General features: G+C 51.9%; 2 protein-coding genes across 3 annotated transcripts; both read left to right on the top strand.

Annotated features, from left to right (window-relative positions):
* The first annotated feature begins 42 nt into the window (after positions 1-42).
* POLE3 (DNA polymerase epsilon 3, accessory subunit) lies at positions 43-2,746 on the top strand. Its single transcript, XM_023628692.2, has 4 exons — positions 43-214; positions 314-399; positions 770-888; positions 1,173-2,746. The coding sequence occupies exons 1-4, from the start codon at positions 149-151 to the stop codon at positions 1,343-1,345; spliced, it is 444 nt and encodes a 147-aa protein (XP_023484460.1). The 5' UTR covers positions 43-148; the 3' UTR covers positions 1,346-2,746.
* A 3,884-nt stretch (positions 2,747-6,630) lies between these two features.
* On the top strand, positions 6,631-16,656 carry ALAD (aminolevulinate dehydratase). Of its 2 annotated transcripts, none has more exons than XM_001488664.7 (12): positions 6,631-6,861; positions 12,066-12,252; positions 13,190-13,240; positions 13,720-13,816; positions 14,170-14,305; positions 14,413-14,496; positions 14,600-14,688; positions 14,975-15,030; positions 15,120-15,207; positions 15,294-15,380; positions 15,717-15,846; positions 16,501-16,656. In XM_001488664.7, exons 2-12 carry the CDS (start codon positions 12,140-12,142, stop codon positions 16,557-16,559), a joined length of 990 nt encoding a protein of 329 aa, XP_001488714.1. In that variant the 5' UTR covers positions 6,631-6,861; positions 12,066-12,139; the 3' UTR covers positions 16,560-16,656. The 2 variants fall into 2 exon arrangements, with proteins under 2 accessions (XP_001488714.1, XP_014591464.1); XM_014735978.3 differs by having other exon boundaries at positions 6,838-10,128.

The raw sequence follows: 16,656 nt of genomic DNA, 5'->3' as shown, positions 1-16,656 counted from the left end.
GCGCGCGGGGCACTCTGGGACACAGAGTGGGCAACGTGAGGCGGGACGGAAGCCTTGTTGGGTCAGACAGTGGCGACGCGGGAAGTCCGGACGCCGTAGCAGCCTGAAGAGGAGGCCTGAGGCGGAGGTGAGAGCTCCGGCGACGGCAATGGCGGAGAGACCCGAGGACCTGAATCTCCCCAACGCCGTCATCACCAGGATCATCAAGGAGGCGGTGAGCAGCTCGGGCTGGCGGAAGGGCCGGGGCGGACGAGCGGGCCGGGGGAAGCAGGTCCTGGGCCGGCAGCTTTGCTCACCCCAGCTCTCCCCCCAGCTCCCGGACGGTGTCAACATCTCCAAGGAGGCCCGGAGCGCCATCTCCCGCGCCGCCAGCGTCTTCGTGTTGTACGCCACGTCCTGGTGAGCCGAGCGGAGCTAGCCAGAGCTCAGCGGGGGCTGAGGCATGGGGGAGGCGCGGAGAGACCCCCTGGCTCGGAGGTCGTGGTCTGGAGCCCACAAACCCCCAATAATTATGTCCCATCTCAGTGGAGGGAGGTTCGCAGCCCTCGTCCGTGTCTTGCAAGTTCTGAAGCAAGATAAAACAGCAAAATAACGTCGCTTTCACTTTTTTGTGCAGGGAAGGGGGGCGCTTAGCATGTCACCCAAATCCATGCACCCAAGACCTAGGCTTTCCCATTCCACCTGTGGGTGCTCCTTGTCCCACCCACTCCGTACGCAGCAAGAGAGGCTCTGACAGCCTCTGACGGCCCTTGATGTCCTCATCTTTCAGTGCCAACAACTTCGCGATGAAAGGGAAACGCAAGACACTGAATGCCAGTGACGTGCTCTCTGCCATGGAGGAGATGGAGTTCCAGCGGTTCGTCACCCCGTTAAAAGAAGCTCTGGAAGGTAACGACCCTTTCGTTTTCTCAGCCAAGTAGAAGATGTTCATCCCATGTGACCTGCTCATCTGGTCCTGAGTCTTTCTCAGCTTGGGTCCCTGTAAGTCCCTTAAGCAGATATTGGATGTGGCTCAGAAGCGGTTCCGTTGGCACCACTTCACATGTGTTTTGTGATGCTGGGCAGGTTATTTTTCCTTCTGTGCGTCAGCTTTTCCACGTTTACAGTGGAGTTAGCTGCTGCCGTCTGTTTGGTTCAGCCCTGCCTCCTAACTTCCTCCTTCCTCCTCATAGCATATAGGAGGGAGCAGAAAGGCAAGAAGGAAGCTTCAGAGCAAAAGAAGAAGGACAAAGACAAAAAAACAGATTCGGAAGAGCCAGACAAGAGCAGGGATGAGGACAATGATGAAGACGAGGAAAGGCTGGAGGAAGAAGAACAGAATGAAGAGGAGGAAGTGGACAACTGAGTAGGGTGGCGAGACTGGCACTTTGGAACCACCTTGAAACATGGTACATGTTCGTGCGAAGCTTCTCCCCGCTGGGCAGAGCAGTCTTAGGCAGAAGAGCCTGAGAAGATCAAAATAGAAACTGACTAAAATGATCAAAACCAGCGCTTGCCACTCTCAGAGCATCTGAGTAGCAGAATCCTGTTACTTAACCATCCTGAAGGTTACTTTCTCACAGGAGGGATTCTGAATGACTAATGTAGTCAATTTGATCTCTCTTCTTTACATACATATACATATGTTTAGACAGTTTTTGATCCCCAGTGCCCTCTACCCCTCTAGAAATTCCTTCCCCCAAAAAAGTAATCACTCTGTGCTGCCAGCTGTGTTCCAGATCACAGAGGCAGTCAGGGCTCAGGAAAAATTGGGGCTTTGATCATGGTCAGCCTGTTTGATTATACAGTGTTTGGTAATACCAAGTTATTACAAGTGTCCAAATGTTAGCTTTAGGAAACTACTAAAAGAACAATTAAATCTGTTCTGTTGTCTCTTCACTTGACAGTAACATTAATTGAATTTTGGTTTCTACAGATCTGCTTGGCTTGGAGCCCTTCCATATCGCCTGTAGGCGTTTGACCTGCTGGGGTGGCTGTGCTCTGGGCACACATGCTTTTAAATCAGCAGTGTAGAGTGGAATTAGTCAAGCAAGTGTGTCAGTGTCCTGCTCTTTACAAAAACAGATGGTTTAGTCTTAAATGCACCTCACTGCCTGCCACTGTACAGCTTTAGGATTTATTGTCACCTCCTGGAAGGTATAAAATTCCAGGCTTTCTCTTGTAGTCCTTCCAGACTTGTGACTACGGCTTTTCATTCTTCCAATTCACGACAGGTTCCAAACTTTGTTTCTTCTGGGTACAACTTTCTCCCTGTGTGCTTCTCGCTTCCTGTCTCTCTTCTGCCTCTCCTCTGCTCCACATTCCCACTTTCTCTCTCTGTCTCACTTCTGCAATCCAGGAACGTTGATAACCTGCTTGATATTCCAAAGGGCAGGTTCCTCTGATTCCTTGCTTCTAATCTCCTGTCTTTTCAAAATGGTTTTGTAAACCTCTCTCAACCTTAAAGGAAATCTGATGGTGCTCAGGAATTCCCCAACCGCCCTCCCCTCCCAGCAGGCTACTCCCTTTCACTGCTTCTAGGGCATCTCAGTTGAACTTTCTTCGTTTTTTTCTCTTTCTATTTGGTACTCCAAGCACTTTTTTGTTTGTCTCTAAGTTGAGCGCTTGGAGGTTGACAGGTAGTAAGGTGTAGTTTGACACTGTTAATACATTAAATGAATACAGTAAAAAGTTTGTTGACAAATGAGTGAAGAATGTTGACAAAATGATAACGCTTTGTACAAATAAAGAACATTCTTGTTAAAAAGTGATGACTCCTGTTTCATCCTGCTTGTTTATAGTGTGCTTTGGGGGAGGACCCACTGATCATGCCCTCTGCAATTTTGGGGGTGTGGACTAGGCTGGACCTTTGTACATATGGGATCCTGCATCACCTTGGATCACCAGCAGGTGCTGCTCGTTCACAGGCAAGGGCGCTGCTCTTCAACCACAGCAAGAGCTTTTGCTGGCTCCGCCAGGCACCCTATACATACTAGATGCTCAACAATTCTAAACATGTATGGGCTCCCTGCTGTGTGTCTGGCACTGTTCTAAATGCTGTCAAGTATTAACTCCTCAACCCTATGAAGGAGCACTGGTGTTAGCTCCATGATCTCAACTATAACGCCATATTATCTCCACAGCTTTTTCAAATCACGGATTTATAAATAACATTTCGCAAAGATACAAGTCCAACAGTAATTGGATCCAGTGACTTTTTCCTTCTCCACGGCAGAAACATCGGTTCTTGAAATTCCCAAGAGCACCACTCAGCCAAGCCCTCAAGTCCCATCTGGATTCCTCTGGCTTCCTCTGAGGCCAGTTTCCTGCCTCATCTTTGCTTCCCTTGGCTTCCCCTGTGTACTGCTTGCCAAGTGGATCTTCCTGGAACATTGTTATTTCAGAGTCCCTCACTGCTTCCTATTAAGTCAAATCCAGACTTAAACTTGTTACTCAAAGCTTGCTTAGGGAGGACTTGCTTTACTGTCTATTCTAATCTACTCCAACCTAAGGCTCCAAGGATGAAGCCCCAAAAGAACTCTCCTTCCACATGGCTTTGGTTCTTAGCCAACTTTGACTACCTAAGAAAAATCATGTTTCCTGAGAGTGGGGGCTATGATTTAAAACTAGAGAATTTAAAAACTGGGAAGAGGGGCCGGCCCTGTGGCCAAGTGGTTAAGTTCACACGCTCTGCTTCAGCAGCCCAGGGTTTCACCAGTTCGGATCCTGGGTGTGGACGTGGCACCGCTCATCAGGCCACGCTGAGGTGGTGTCCCACATGCCACAACTAGAAGGACTCACAACTAAATAAAATATGCAACTATATACTGGAAGGATTTGAGGAGAACAAGTAGAAAAAAAAAAAAAGATTGGCAACTTTAGCTCGGGCCAATGTTAAAAAAAAAAAAACTGAGAAGAATCTTTGAGGTCATCCACCAGTTTTTCCAAACCACCCCTCTATCATTCCTGTAGTACTGATTTTGAAGCTTCCATACTAGGCTAAGGTAATGTTTCTCATCTTTTTTTATTTACTTACTTATTTATTTACTTATTTATTTTTTTGGAGGAAGATGAGCCCTGAGCTAACTACTGCTGGTCCTCCTCTTTTTGCTGAGGAAGACTGGCCCTGAGCTAACATCCATGCCCATCTTCCTCTACTTTATATGTGGAACGCCTACCACAGCATGGCTTGTCAAGCAGTGCCATGTTTGCAACCGGGATCCCAACCGGCGAACCCCGGGCCCCCGAGAAGCGGAACATGCGAACTTAACCGCTGTGCCACCAGGCCGGCCCCCTCTCATCTTCTTTTAACCACAGCCCTTCATGCCCAGACATTCTTATCTAGATTTGGAGGGTAGGAGGGGTTACCATCCTCACGCATGCAAAATTACTTTTGCAGCCTAATCTATTTTTGCCAATGGGAAATTGAGGCTCATCAGAGAGAAGCAACTTGCTCGACATCTTACCCCTAATTTATGAAAGCTGGGCTCCTATTTCAGGGGCCTGCAGCCTTGCTTCTATAAACTTTTTATTTTGGAACAATTTTAGATTTACAGAAAAGCTGCAAAGAGTGGAGAGAGTTTCCATGTAACCATCACTCAACTTGCCCTCATGTTGACATCTTATATAACAATGGTACATTTGTCAAAACTAAGAAAAAACTATCAATTCAATGCCAAACTATTTGTATTTCATCAGTTTTCCCACTAAAGTCCTTTTCTGTTTGAGGATCCAACCCAGAATACCACACTGCATTTGGTGAACCAATTTTCTTTTTTAATTGAGATGGAATTCACAGAACATAAAATTAATCATTTTAAATGGGCAATTTAATGGCATTTAGCACATTCACAATGTTGTGCAATCACCACCTCTATCTAGTTTCAAAATAAAACCACTTACCCATCAAGCAGTTGTCCCCCAGCTCCTGGCAACCACCAATCTATTTCTTTTTATGCTTTTCACGGTGTTTGGCACAATGCCATGTACCTACCTGGGAGGCACTCACAATAGTTTAGTGATTTTCTTGTTTTTACTTTTCATTAAAGTATAATATACATACTAAAAGGTACAGGTAAGTATAGAGCTTGATGAATTTTCACAAACTAAACGCATTCATGTAACTCACACTCAGATCAAGAAACAACACGACCAGCACCCTAAAAAGCCCCTTTGGTCTCCCACTCACTCTCTGTCTTCCCAGTGGTGGTTGCCATCCTGACTTCCCACAGCACAGATTAATTTTGCCAGGGTTTGTATTTCATATAAACGAAGTCATGCAATATGGACTCTTGTGTCTGACTCCTTTTGCTCAACATTACGTTTAAGATGTATTCATATTGTTGCAGTCACAATACGTTTTTATGGATAAGAGTGAAAGATTAAAGTAAAATTATTTTTAAAAAGTGGGGGGTAAGGGTGGGAACAGTTCAGTCAGTAAGAGAAAGATGTGGGAACAATAGATTACCCCAAACTGCAACATTTAAAAATTTTCCACCCTGTTCGGGCTCTTGGAGGTAGACGGTCCTAGTTATTTTTAGTTATCAATAAACTCAGAAATGGAACAAGTGTCATGAAAGAAATGTTGGGCAGGGAGATGTCTGAACCGGGGGAAAAAATGAATATTAATTAGCCCTATGAGTTGAAGGAGCTTGGTTAGCAGGCATTGCAAAGAAAACCCAGTATGACATGTGGCAGATTATTTAATCTCCCCGGCGATTATTTTCCCAGTCTGTAAAATGAGAAGAGTAACAGAGTTGTCAAAATTAAGTAAGTGAATGTAAAATGCATGGTACTGTCCCTGACTCTAACGCACAACAAACATTACTTCCTTTCCACCAGCTTCCTTGCTTGAACACAGATCAGAATTCTTTAGCTGAGGACTAAGCAGTGTCCTATTTCCCTAGCATACAGCTTCTCTGCCTCTTTAACGTGGAATATAAAAAGGTATAAAACACGTTTGGGGCAGAGATTTTGAGAAATAAAACCTGAGAATAAGTGTAATAACAACCCACTGGCATCCTCTACAATTGAGTCAACTTTTCGGTAATCCCTGACACACCTTTATAAAGGCATTCTGGCGCTACGGTATTGATCACGACCCCTACTTCACCCATCCAATCCCGCCAGTTCCAAGCCCCACTCGCCTCGCCACATCCCTGCCGCCCGTGCACATCCTCTGCCCCACCCCGCCACAGACCTTCAGTCAGATCTCTCACTGCACCCACCACAGACAGGCCTGATGCCCAAAGTGCCCCCGTCTTTCACATCACGTCTCCCAACCCATGGCACAGAGTGGGCCCTGAGCAATTAAACTGGAATCAATTTTCTCTGAAACCTTGGAAGGCAGCCTGGTGCTGAACTCAACAACTTTAAAATGATCGGTCCGCAAAAGTGGACTCAGTTATTGAGTTAGGCATTATGGTGTTGTTTTAATGTCCTTGACATCCAATTATTCTTTCAACAAACAACCAGCGACAAGAATGCGCTCGGCTGGGAAGAAGAGAATCGTAACGGGAACCTCAGCGCCGTGCCTCCCCCGCACGCCCCCTCCCGCGCCGCTCCTGCGTCCCCACGCGGGCTCTCCCGGGTCCTTCCCCGCGCTTGCGCAGGCCGCGGCGCGGGGAGGGGCGGGCCCGCCGGCCCTTCGGCACACCCGATTGGCCAGGCCTCGAGCCTGGCGTGCGTGGGCGGGGCCGCGGATTGAGCGGACAGGCCACCAGCAAACGGCCCTCAGGGGGCGTGGTCTGCACGCGGTTTGGGGCGGGCTGTGAGGGGGCAGCTGCTTCCGGGCGGGCCGCCCCACCCCCACGTGGGCCCGGGGTGGCCAGAAAGAGCCACAGCGTTGGCGGGAGCGGCGCCTCGCACCCCGTAGGCAGGCAGGTGAGCCGGGGTCGGACTCGGGGAAGTGGCGGACTTGGAGGCGGGAGCTGTGGCACCGAGAATCCTGCGTCTCCAGACGCAGATCGTACTGTGCGCCTGAAGCGCTGGCGGTGCAGCTGGGGGCGGAGTCCCTGTGGGGCCCCTGTTTGGGCACTTAGAGATAGATGGCCCTGCTACGGGACCGTAGCCTTGGGCTCCGCGTCTGCTCTCCGGGGTCCACCCCGTTGGAGACCGCTGGGTCAGTCTCCATCAGTGCAGAGTCCGAGGTGCCTCGCAGGATGGGGGAGGGAGATGGAAGCAATAACAGCCGCTTTGTGCCAGGCTGGAACCAGGGTTTGAACCCATGTCTACAGACTCCAAAACCCGCTTAACCGTTATGCTGCCAGTTGCAGCCAGGTCTAGTCACCGTTGTACCTCTTTCCTCCCCCACCCCCTTCACCTAGAGTTCTCCCCAAGTCCCAGTCTGCTGGTGAACACCCCTGATATCTGTACTTCGAGTATCAAGGGGTAACGGCGGGCCTTGAGAATCGGGCTGCTGGAGACCTGGAGTCTAGCCCCAGTGCTGCCACTGACCCCCTGCATGATCTTGGGCCAGTGTCTGCCCTTCTCTGAGCCCAGCTTCGCCATCATTTCACTGATGTAATCAGCAAGCTTTAAGAAGCCTCTTAGCCAAGATGTTCTAGGAGTCTGTGGAACTGGTATATTCTCCTTATAGCTCCAAATAGCTAAGCCCAGAGAAGACTGGGCCCTTCAGAGCCCTAGATCAAGGCCTGGTCTCACTCTTCTCTTTAATTCCTGTGTCTGGCACTGGGGCAGGCCCAGAGGAGACACTCAGGAAAAGTGGGTTGCATAAACAGGCAGCCTGGTGACAGCTGCTGTCCTGGGCCCTTCTGGGGCTTTGGATTTCTCGGCCCTGGCCACCTCCTACCTAGCTGGCCCTCTTGACTGCTTCCTGCCTGGCTAGTAGCAGAGCCTGCCAGAACTGGGAACAGCTCCCAACCCTCTGTGCCAAGACCACAGCCTCCAGAATCCTCAGCAGAGCACAACACGGGGGGATTCAGCCCTGCGGTACTTTCTCAGCTGCCCTGGTGGCCGCTCTCAGGGCCCAACTTAGGTGACTCCCAGGTTGGGCGAGTTGTCTTCTAAGGAAGGAGGTCCTTTCACAATCAATCTGAAAATGACTTATCCCTCAATGTCTCCTCTTCCATGAAGCCCTTCTTGACTCCCAGAGACAGGTCCCTCCCCCAGCTCCTAGTTCACCTCTCTGCTGTAGGATCTGTATGCTGATTATTTCTCTTCCACCACATAAGGTGCTAGAAGGCACAGACCCTGCCTCAGATAGTTTGGAAGACCCCGTGGCCCATACAGCTTTGGGTGTAAACTCTCCTTCTGGGTGTGGTGCAGAAGGCACAGCTGCGATGGCACAGATGCCAGGAGGTCTGCTTCCAGCTCAGCTCTACTCCTAATGATAACAAAGGGAGCTACACAGTTACCATGTGGCTACTTGGTGCCAGGCACATACCTCGTCACTAAGGCTGACCTTCCCTGTAGCTTTGCAAGTTTGATAGTATCATTCCCATTGTATAGATTATGAAATGAAGACTCTGAAAGGCCAGCCGCATTGCCCAAAGTCACACACACAGCACAGACCAGACTTGGGACTGTTTGGCCCTGGAATGTGCTTCTTTCTGCATCGCCCTAGGCTGTGCAGCAAAGCCTTCCAGCAAAGCCAGCCTGTTTTACTGTGGGTGAGCGTAGGTGCTGGGTCCCACGGTGACTTGCTGTTGTCTTCAGTGTAGTGTCACAGGATCTAGGCTGTGGCTTGCGGGCTCCCTTGATTTGGGAGAAGCGCCACTTGGAAGTGTGTGAAGCTCTCCCAGTCTTAGGGATGTTTTGCAAAGCGAAACCTCCGCCTGGATTAGGCTCTGCGAACAGAGATGCGCCTCCGTTGCTCAGGGCGTGCTTTTCTACCCCGCAGACATTTACTAAGCACCTCTTTGAACAGAATGACTGTGTGGTGGAGGTAACGGGGCACGGGACTAGAAGCCAGGGGACGCATGGTCGACTTCAGCTCTGTACCTGACTCACTGTGGATCTCGGGTCCTCTCGCCTTTTTGCACTCCGCTTTCCATGTCAGAATGTACGGAGTTAAACAGGATTGGTGATTTTCAACTTTTTAAATTTTTTTCAGCACTCATACTTGATAGAAGTCAAATCTCTCTGAACTCTAAAATTAAAAAAATAGCTGAAAGTAGAACTGCGCTAGTAAGGCCTCCCTCACCACTCTCACCCTCCCCCTTGTCCCCCACCTGCAAACCCCCAGGCTCCTCAGGGTGAAATTTGGACCACAAAGCTCCTGGGCAGCCCTGCCCTGTTGCTTCTGATGAGCAGGAGGCATGGGCTCCCTTAGCCTTCTAAAGCAGATGGGGAGTTGAGGCCAGTGGAATACAGCTTTGGATTCCAGAAGCCAGGGGCCTGCTACCAGGACTGTTTTGTGGGAAGTGAATCAGAGATGTGTAGACATAGCTTCAAAATCTGACTTAACTCTCCAGAATGACATTGAGCAAGTCACTTAACCTCTCTGAGCCTCTGTTTCCTTATCACGAAAAGTTGGAATAACTCTCTTCAACTAAATGAGATAATATATATACAGAGTACCTCGTCCAGTGCCCAGCACGTAACATCCACTGAGTATATTTTTCTGTTTCCTCCATCTCTCCAGCTCCCAAGACAATGATAGTTTGGGCAGAAAGATGCCTGCTGAATCAAGTGTCATCAGTACTATGGGCATAATAGAGAAAACCTTGCACTCGTTGTCTAGAACAAATTCAAATTCTGGCCCAGTTACTAACTAGCTGTGTGGTCTTGGGCAAGTGAGTTAACCTCTCTGACCTGGGCTAATCCCTGACAGACCTGAGAGCAACTCTTGCATAAAATGGGCGTTCAGGACTTTGTATCTGCTGAATGATTGCTCATTTGGGGGTTGGGACATCTTTGAGGAGGCCTGGCTTGTCCCCGTGTCAGATGATGTGGCTGGCTCAGGGGCGTGGTGGTAGGGTGGCTCCCTGTGTGGCTCCTGATAACCCCCACCCTGCCAGGAGGAGGATCAGATAAAATGGGCCCCTGAGCTGGTTGGGAGGGTGCTAAAGAGGCCTGGGAGACTGGAGAGAAAGACTTGATCGTGTACTAAAGGACCCCCTGCCCAGGAGTCGACACACTAAGATTCCACTCCTGCTGTTTAGCCTCTAACTGGCTGTGTAAGCTTGGGTAAGTCCCTGTCCCTCTCTGGGCCTCGAGGTCCCATTTGTGCGAGGAGAGATTGGCGGTTCTTTATTTTTCTTCCCTGCTTGGCTACTGGGTGTTACCCCAGGCACCTCCAAAAGGAAGTGTCTAAAATGGAGCTCTCCACCTCCTCTCCAAGCTCAGCTGCCCGCCGCCCTCTTCCTGCCTTGTCCCTGTCTCCGTTGCCCTCCAGGTCAAGCAAGCTCAGAGCATCCGCCCCAAGAGACTGCCTCTTGGCCGCCTAAGGATGGCCCCTCCTTCTCCGCCCCTCTGACCCCCACAGCCTCTGCCTCTCTGCTCAGGCTGCAAGAGTCATCTTCCTGGCTTTGACCAGGCCACTCCCCCGTCCCCTGCTCAGAAATCTTCCGTGACTTCGGTCTGGCCCCCTCTCCACCCCTCCCCTCCATACACACATCCTAGATGGCCGCCTGAGTCCTCAGAACCTTCCACAGCCATTCCTCCTTCCCCATCTTTGCCCCTTGCTTCCCTTCCTGAGGGAACGGTCCCTCCTTTTCCTCTGCCAAGCTGAACGCACTTCTGCAAAACCGAGTTCAAGTCCCCTTTTCTCCCAATGAGCTGCTTCTGACCTCCAAACTCACATTGACTCCTGGTTCATTCGTGGTAGGCTCCTCTCGGAGATGCTCTCGATCAGCCCCACCTCCCAACTCAAGGAGAAATCATGCGTGCAAGTGCCCAGCATGGCCTGGCACATAGTAGGTGCCCAAGAAACAAATGTTATTGCCCCAGCTTCCTTCTATCTTAGTCCCTTATTTGGCATTTAGGGCATATTGTCTTGTACTTCATGTAATTAAATATTTGCTGTGTGGCAGAGGGCTGTAGGGCAGGTGAAAAGGAACCGACTGTGGACCCTGCCCTGTGGATGCTCAGTCTCCTGGGATGAGATAAGATAGGGCCACGAAGAACTGTTACATAAGAGGTTGTAATCTGGGCAGAAGAGAAGCTTCATGGGAGAGGGAAGGAGGGGGTGCCTCGTGGGGAACCCTGGAGGATGTTGGGGTGGGGATGATGTGGAGAGAGCGCAAGCCTTCTAGGTACAGGGAACAGGGTGAGCAGAGTCACAAGGTAGGCAGGGATGGCTTAGGGAGCAGCAGGGGACTCTCGGGCTGGAAAAGACGGGCTTCAGTGGCCACTTTACAGGGAGAGTGTCTGGCTGGCTGGCTAACTGGTGCAGTGCTGTTTAATCCTCTTAGTGTGTGTCATGCCGAATAAGAAGTCCCTGTACCGAGGGGTTAACAGTGCTTTTCCCCAGAGATAGAATTACAGGAGATTTTTCTCTTCTTGCTTATCTAAAATTTCTGCTGAGTTGGGGCCAGCCCCGTGGCCAAGTGGTTAAGTTTGCGCACTCCTCTTTGGCCACCCAGGGTTTGCCAGTTTGGATCCTGGGCATGGACCTACACACTGCTCATCAAGCCATGCTGAGGCAGCATCTCACGTAGAAAAACTAGAAGGCCCTACAACTAGGATATATAACTATGTACTGGGGCTTTGGGGAGAAAAAAAAAAAGACAAAGATTGGCAACAGATAGTAGCTCAGGGCCAATCTTCCTCACCAAAAAAGAAACCATGCTTTAAAATTTCTGCCAAGCACATGGACGTTTTCCATGGAATAAACGAAGTTTAAATGTTGGCTAGATCGGTGCTTCTCGTACTAATTTCCAATCTGTCACAGATTGATTCTTTGATAAAATACAGTAAAAATGAGCCACTAGAGACTTGTTATTTATTGGGTGCAAATTGCCATGAAAGTTTCTGAAGGCCGACTTTGGTTTCTCTACTTATCTTGTCGTCGTTGACCGGCAGGGTTGGGGAACCACACTAGGAGCAGCTAGTGAGCAGGGGAGGCGGGAATCTGGAAGAGCCCGGGGGTACCGTGTCTCATGCGCCTCCCATCGCCCCCACAGAGCTGAGCACACAGCGGACGCCTCAGGAGCCCTCAGTTCAACCAGCTGGCTGCCCAGTACCCCCAGTGCCCACCATGCAGCCCCAGTCGGTTCTGCACAGTGGCTACTTCCACCCGCTGCTTCGGACCTGGCAGGCGGCCACCACCACCCTCAGTGCCTCCAACCTCATCTACCCCATCTTTGTCACGTGAGTGCCCAGGAACAGGCTGGCCTCTGATGTGCAGGGTGTGCGTGACCAGAGCAGGCATCTGGGCTGTTATGGTTGGCAAAGTGGACTGTCAGCATAGAGCTGAGGTATTGGAAGTGGCCTCCTGGGTTTGGGACAGCAGTTTTAGGAACAAAACAAACCTTGAAAAGAACTCAGTCTTCGCATTTGGAAGACTGGAAGAATCATCGTGGCCTGCCATCCTGAGCGTTTGCACTAAGACAGAAGCTGAGAAGGTGTTCTGTGGGTTGTCGAGTGCTCTGTTCGTGTAAGAGGTGGCAGTCATGATTATTAATAAAAGCAATGGCTGACATTTATTGAGTACTTACTGTGTACCAGGTACTATGCTAAGCACCGACATCTGTATTATCTCATTCATTCCTGACAATATTCATATGAGGAAGGTATAAATATTATCCCCTAGAATGTCACTTCCACAAGGATGGGATTTTTGCCTGTTTTGTTCCCTGGTGTGTCGCCAGAGTCTAGAACAGTGCCTGGCCCATAAAAGTGCTCAATAAGTGTTTGTTGAATGAATGATGAATCCACCCAGGACAGAGATGAAGGGCCTGAGGCTCAAAGAGGTGGTATGACGTGGCCAAGCTCACCCAGTCAGTAAGTGGCTCGGATGGCAAGAACCTTCTGACGTGGGAGTCCAGGTTCTTAGCCACTGACTCCTTCTATGATGACTGTCCTGTGGTACAGTAGCTCTTGTTGTCACTGTCATTCTTGTTGCTCCTGTTATTATTTCAGGCCCTGGGCTTGGCCAGTCAGGGGAACCAGACACTGGATCCCATCCTCCTCCACCATCTCCACTTCCATAGGCCTTCCCCGCTCCCCAGCCATCCGTCTCGGTCACCCCCTCACCAGTGGCCCTTCCCACGGCTCCCAGTCCATAGCCCACCCCCCGCTTTTGCAGGGATGTTCCTGATGACGTGCAGCCTATCGCCAGCCTCCCAGGAGTGGCCAGGTAGGAGGCGTGGTGGGGGGAAGGGAGGGGGATGATGGAGGGAGAGATCTCACAGGTGGAGGTGCCAGGAAGCAGAAGCAGACCCGGCAGGTAGAAGATCCGGAGAGACAGAAGGCTTTTCTCAGGGCCGAAGTTGTCCCACAGCAGAAGAGGCAGCCTCCTAAAGTAATGAGCTCCCCACCACCAGAGGCATCACAGCAGAGGCTGTTGCAGAGGAGAGCTGAACTTCAGAAGGGAGGTCAATAAGAGAACCTTGGAGAGGCCTTCCACAGCTGAATTCCATAGCTCTGCTCCTGGGGGCCTCGGTCTTCCCATCTGTTTGGTGGGTGTGTTGCTGCTCCTCCCTGTACCGTGTGGCTTGAGCCCTTCTGATGCCATGTGCAACTTGGCTCTTAACAGAGGCACAGCGTGCAGGGGTAGGCAGGGACCCTTGCCTGGGACCTCCCTCATTTCAGCCCCTCTACCCTACCCCCGTGCAGGTATGGTGTGAACCGGCTAGAAGAGATGTTGAGGCCCCTGGTGGAAGAGGGCCTGCGTTGTGTCCTGGTCTTTGGTGTCCCCAGCAGAGTTCCCAAGGTGAAGAATCGCAGGAGGAATTGAGGGGGGGGTGGTTTGGGTGAGTGTGAGCTAAGTTTCCACACTGACCCTTGCTCTGGCCTTGTGCTGGCCTTGGGGCCACAGCTGAATGGACCTGGCCCCTGCCCCTGAGATAGCACCCTTATAAGGTCAGGAAGCTAAGTAGGACTGCGACACTCTGGCCAAGTCAAGTCCCCTCTGTAAAATGGAGGCAGTCCTCACTGTGCTCCCTCGTCCAGGGGCTGTGATGATGATGGAAGGAGCGGGCCGGGCTGTGCTCTGTGACGGCTTTCTGTCATGCTTCCCTAAAGCTTCATGTAACAGACTCACCGCTTTGTCCTTCCCCTGCCTAGGACGAGCGGGGCTCTGCAGCCGACTCTGAGGACTCCCCAACTATTGAGGCGGTCCGTCTGTTGCGCAAGACCTTCCCCAGCCTCCTGGTGGCCTGTGACGTCTGCCTGTGCCCCTACACCTCCCATGGTCACTGCGGTGAGCACCCTCCCTCCACCAGCCCTGCTGGCACCCACAGTTCTCCCTACGATGGGGACGGGCCAGGGCCCAAGATGCTCCCCAAAACCCAGCTGTCTGTCCTGCAGGGCTTCTGAGCGAGAACGGGGCAATTCAAGCCAAGGAGAGCCGCCAGCGGCTGGCAGAGGTGGCACTGGCCTATGCCAAGGCAGGTGAGTGAGTCAGCCACCAGCAGGGCTGAGCCCCTCCAGGTCACGGAGGTGGCAGAGTGGATAGGAGGTCTGAGAGTTCTGAAGGTGACCCTCTGCCCCTCAGGATGTCAGGTGATAGCCCCGTCGGACATGATGGACGGACGCGTGGAAGCCATCAAGGATGCTCTGATGGCACATGAACTTGGCAACAGGGTAGGGGCAGGGAGTGTGGGGAGGGGTGGGGCGAGGTGAGGAGAGAGCCTGGACCAGGCCTGCCCTCATATCTGCCAAGAATCGTAGAACCGAAGACAGCACCAGACGAGGCCTTTGGGATCCCTCCCAACCTCTGCACTCCCATGGGGAAATCAAGGCCCAGAGCTCCAACGGGACTAGACCACAGGCCCTTTGCTTCCGGCCTAGGTCCTTTCTCTCCCCATCTCCTCCCCCTGGGGCATCTGAAAGGGCTGCCTGAGCCTCGACCCCCATTGTCTCCCCGTAGGTCTCCGTGATGAGCTATAGTGCCAAGTTTGCTTCCTGTTTCTATGGACCTTTCCGGTGAGTGGGGATAGGCAGGGGTCTGCTGTTAAATCCCTGATCCGTTAACCCCAAAGCTGGAGCCCCCCCCTGATGCCTCTGCTCCCCAGGGATGCGGCTCAGTCAAGCCCAGCCTTTGGAGACCGCCGCTGCTACCAGCTGCCCCCCGGAGCACGAGGCCTGGCCCTCCGAGCAGTGGTGAGTGACCAGGGTTTGGGCCCCGCCGAGCCTGTCCCTCCCACCTCGCCTCCTGAGCCCTGCCCACACCAGCCCTCATCCCTTAGGACCGGGATGTGCGGGAAGGAGCTGACATGCTCATGGTGAAGCCGGGAATGCCCTACCTGGACATTGTGCGGGAAGTGAAGAACAAGGTGAGCACAGGCAGAGACAGAGGGGCTCAGGGAGGTGAGAGAGCTTGTCCACAGACTCGGGGACCTTAGGTTGAAGGGCTGCAGAATCTCAGAGTTGGAAGCAATCTGCCCCTCCGCATCCCTGCCCAGGAACCACCATGGGCTTCTGGACCAGGGCTGACAGGAGCCTTGGAACCACTCTGCTTGACCAGTTCAGGAATGGGCCAGGCTGCCAGCAGCAGTGACTGGGGGCATGGGGCTCCACATGGTCACAGATCGGCCAGGGAGGAAGGGACACTCGCTGGGACACGCCCACCCTCCACTTCAACCTGTCTGCCCTCCGCTGCTTCTCCGTAGCACCCTGAGCTCCCTCTCGCTGTGTACCACGTTTCTGGAGAGTTTGCCATGCTGTGGCACGGAGCCCAGGCCGGGGCGTTTGATCTCAAGGCTGCCGTCCTGGAGGCCATGACTGCTTTGCGCAGAGCAGGTAAACAGCTGGAGGCAGGGTTTTTGACCCGTACCACTGGGACTAATAGGTACTTTGCCCAGAGAGGGAAGTGAAGGCATGGGACAGCCTAGAGTGTTAGGCCGGGAAATCCCAGTGATCTGAACAGACACAGGTTGAGGAAGAGACGTGGAACTGCAAAATAGAATGTCGAACGGCGAAGGAAGCAGAGCCCTCTGTTACTTTTTGGTTTTGAGACCTTGGCCACGGCCCTTCTCCGAACTTCAGTGCCCTCATCTATAAACTAGGGCTATGATACCTGGTGCCTGGCTGTTGTGGGGATTCAGTGAGCTGATATGTGTCATTGGCATATGCCTATCGCCCCCCATCAATGGGAGCTGGTTTTGTTGGTGTAGCACACAGCATGAGAAGGGGGCTTACAGCTCGCCTCTTTCCCCCACTGTGCATTTTACACATTGGCCGACTGATGCCCAGAAAGAGAAGATGACTTGCCTGTGGTCACACAATGTGCAGAACTAGACCTGACTAGAACTGGGCTCAATCTTATGTTGCGACGACCCCGGGCTGTGCCTCTTCATGGTAGCCTTCTGCCCTCCCTGGCCTTCATCTCCCGGAAGATGTGTTCAGAACTGATGCCCCACCCCTCCCCTGCTTCTTGCTTCTCTGCCCACACAGGTGCTGACGTCATCATCACCTACTACACACCTCTGCTCTTGCAGTGGCTGAAGGAGTGATGGAGAGAGTGTGGAAGCCCCAAGAACTAGAACATTAAAAAGGTCCCGGGGCCTTGGAGAAGTGAAAAACAAAGTAAATGCTGCTTTTAGAACTGTG

This window comes from Equus caballus, chromosome 25 (assembly GCF_041296265.1).
Source record: "Equus caballus isolate H_3958 breed thoroughbred chromosome 25, TB-T2T, whole genome shotgun sequence".
NCBI classification, from domain to species: Eukaryota; Metazoa; Chordata; class Mammalia; order Perissodactyla; family Equidae; genus Equus; species Equus caballus.
Note: the sequence above shows the minus strand (reverse complement) of the source record. Positions and strands in the feature narration are given on the sequence as shown.

Excerpts from the sequence above, each read along its gene's own strand:
- POLE3 (XM_023628692.2), top strand. The coding sequence starts at position 149 with ATGGCGGAGAGACCCGAGGACCTGAATCTCCCCAACGCCGTCATCACC. Across the intron at positions 215-313 it reads CCAGGATCATCAAGGAGGCG|CTCCCGGACGGTGTCAACAT; the intron begins GTGAGCAGCTCG and ends CTCTCCCCCCAG. Across the intron at positions 889-1,172 it reads GTTAAAAGAAGCTCTGGAAG|CATATAGGAGGGAGCAGAAA; the intron begins GTAACGACCCTT and ends TCCTCCTCATAG.
- ALAD (XM_001488664.7), top strand. The coding sequence starts at position 12,140 with ATGCAGCCCCAGTCGGTTCTGCACAGTGGCTACTTCCACCCGCTGCTT. Across the intron at positions 14,306-14,412 it reads CACCTCCCATGGTCACTGCG|GGCTTCTGAGCGAGAACGGG; the intron begins GTGAGCACCCTC and ends TCTGTCCTGCAG. Across the intron at positions 15,208-15,293 it reads GCCTGGCCCTCCGAGCAGTG|GACCGGGATGTGCGGGAAGG; the intron begins GTGAGTGACCAG and ends CTCATCCCTTAG.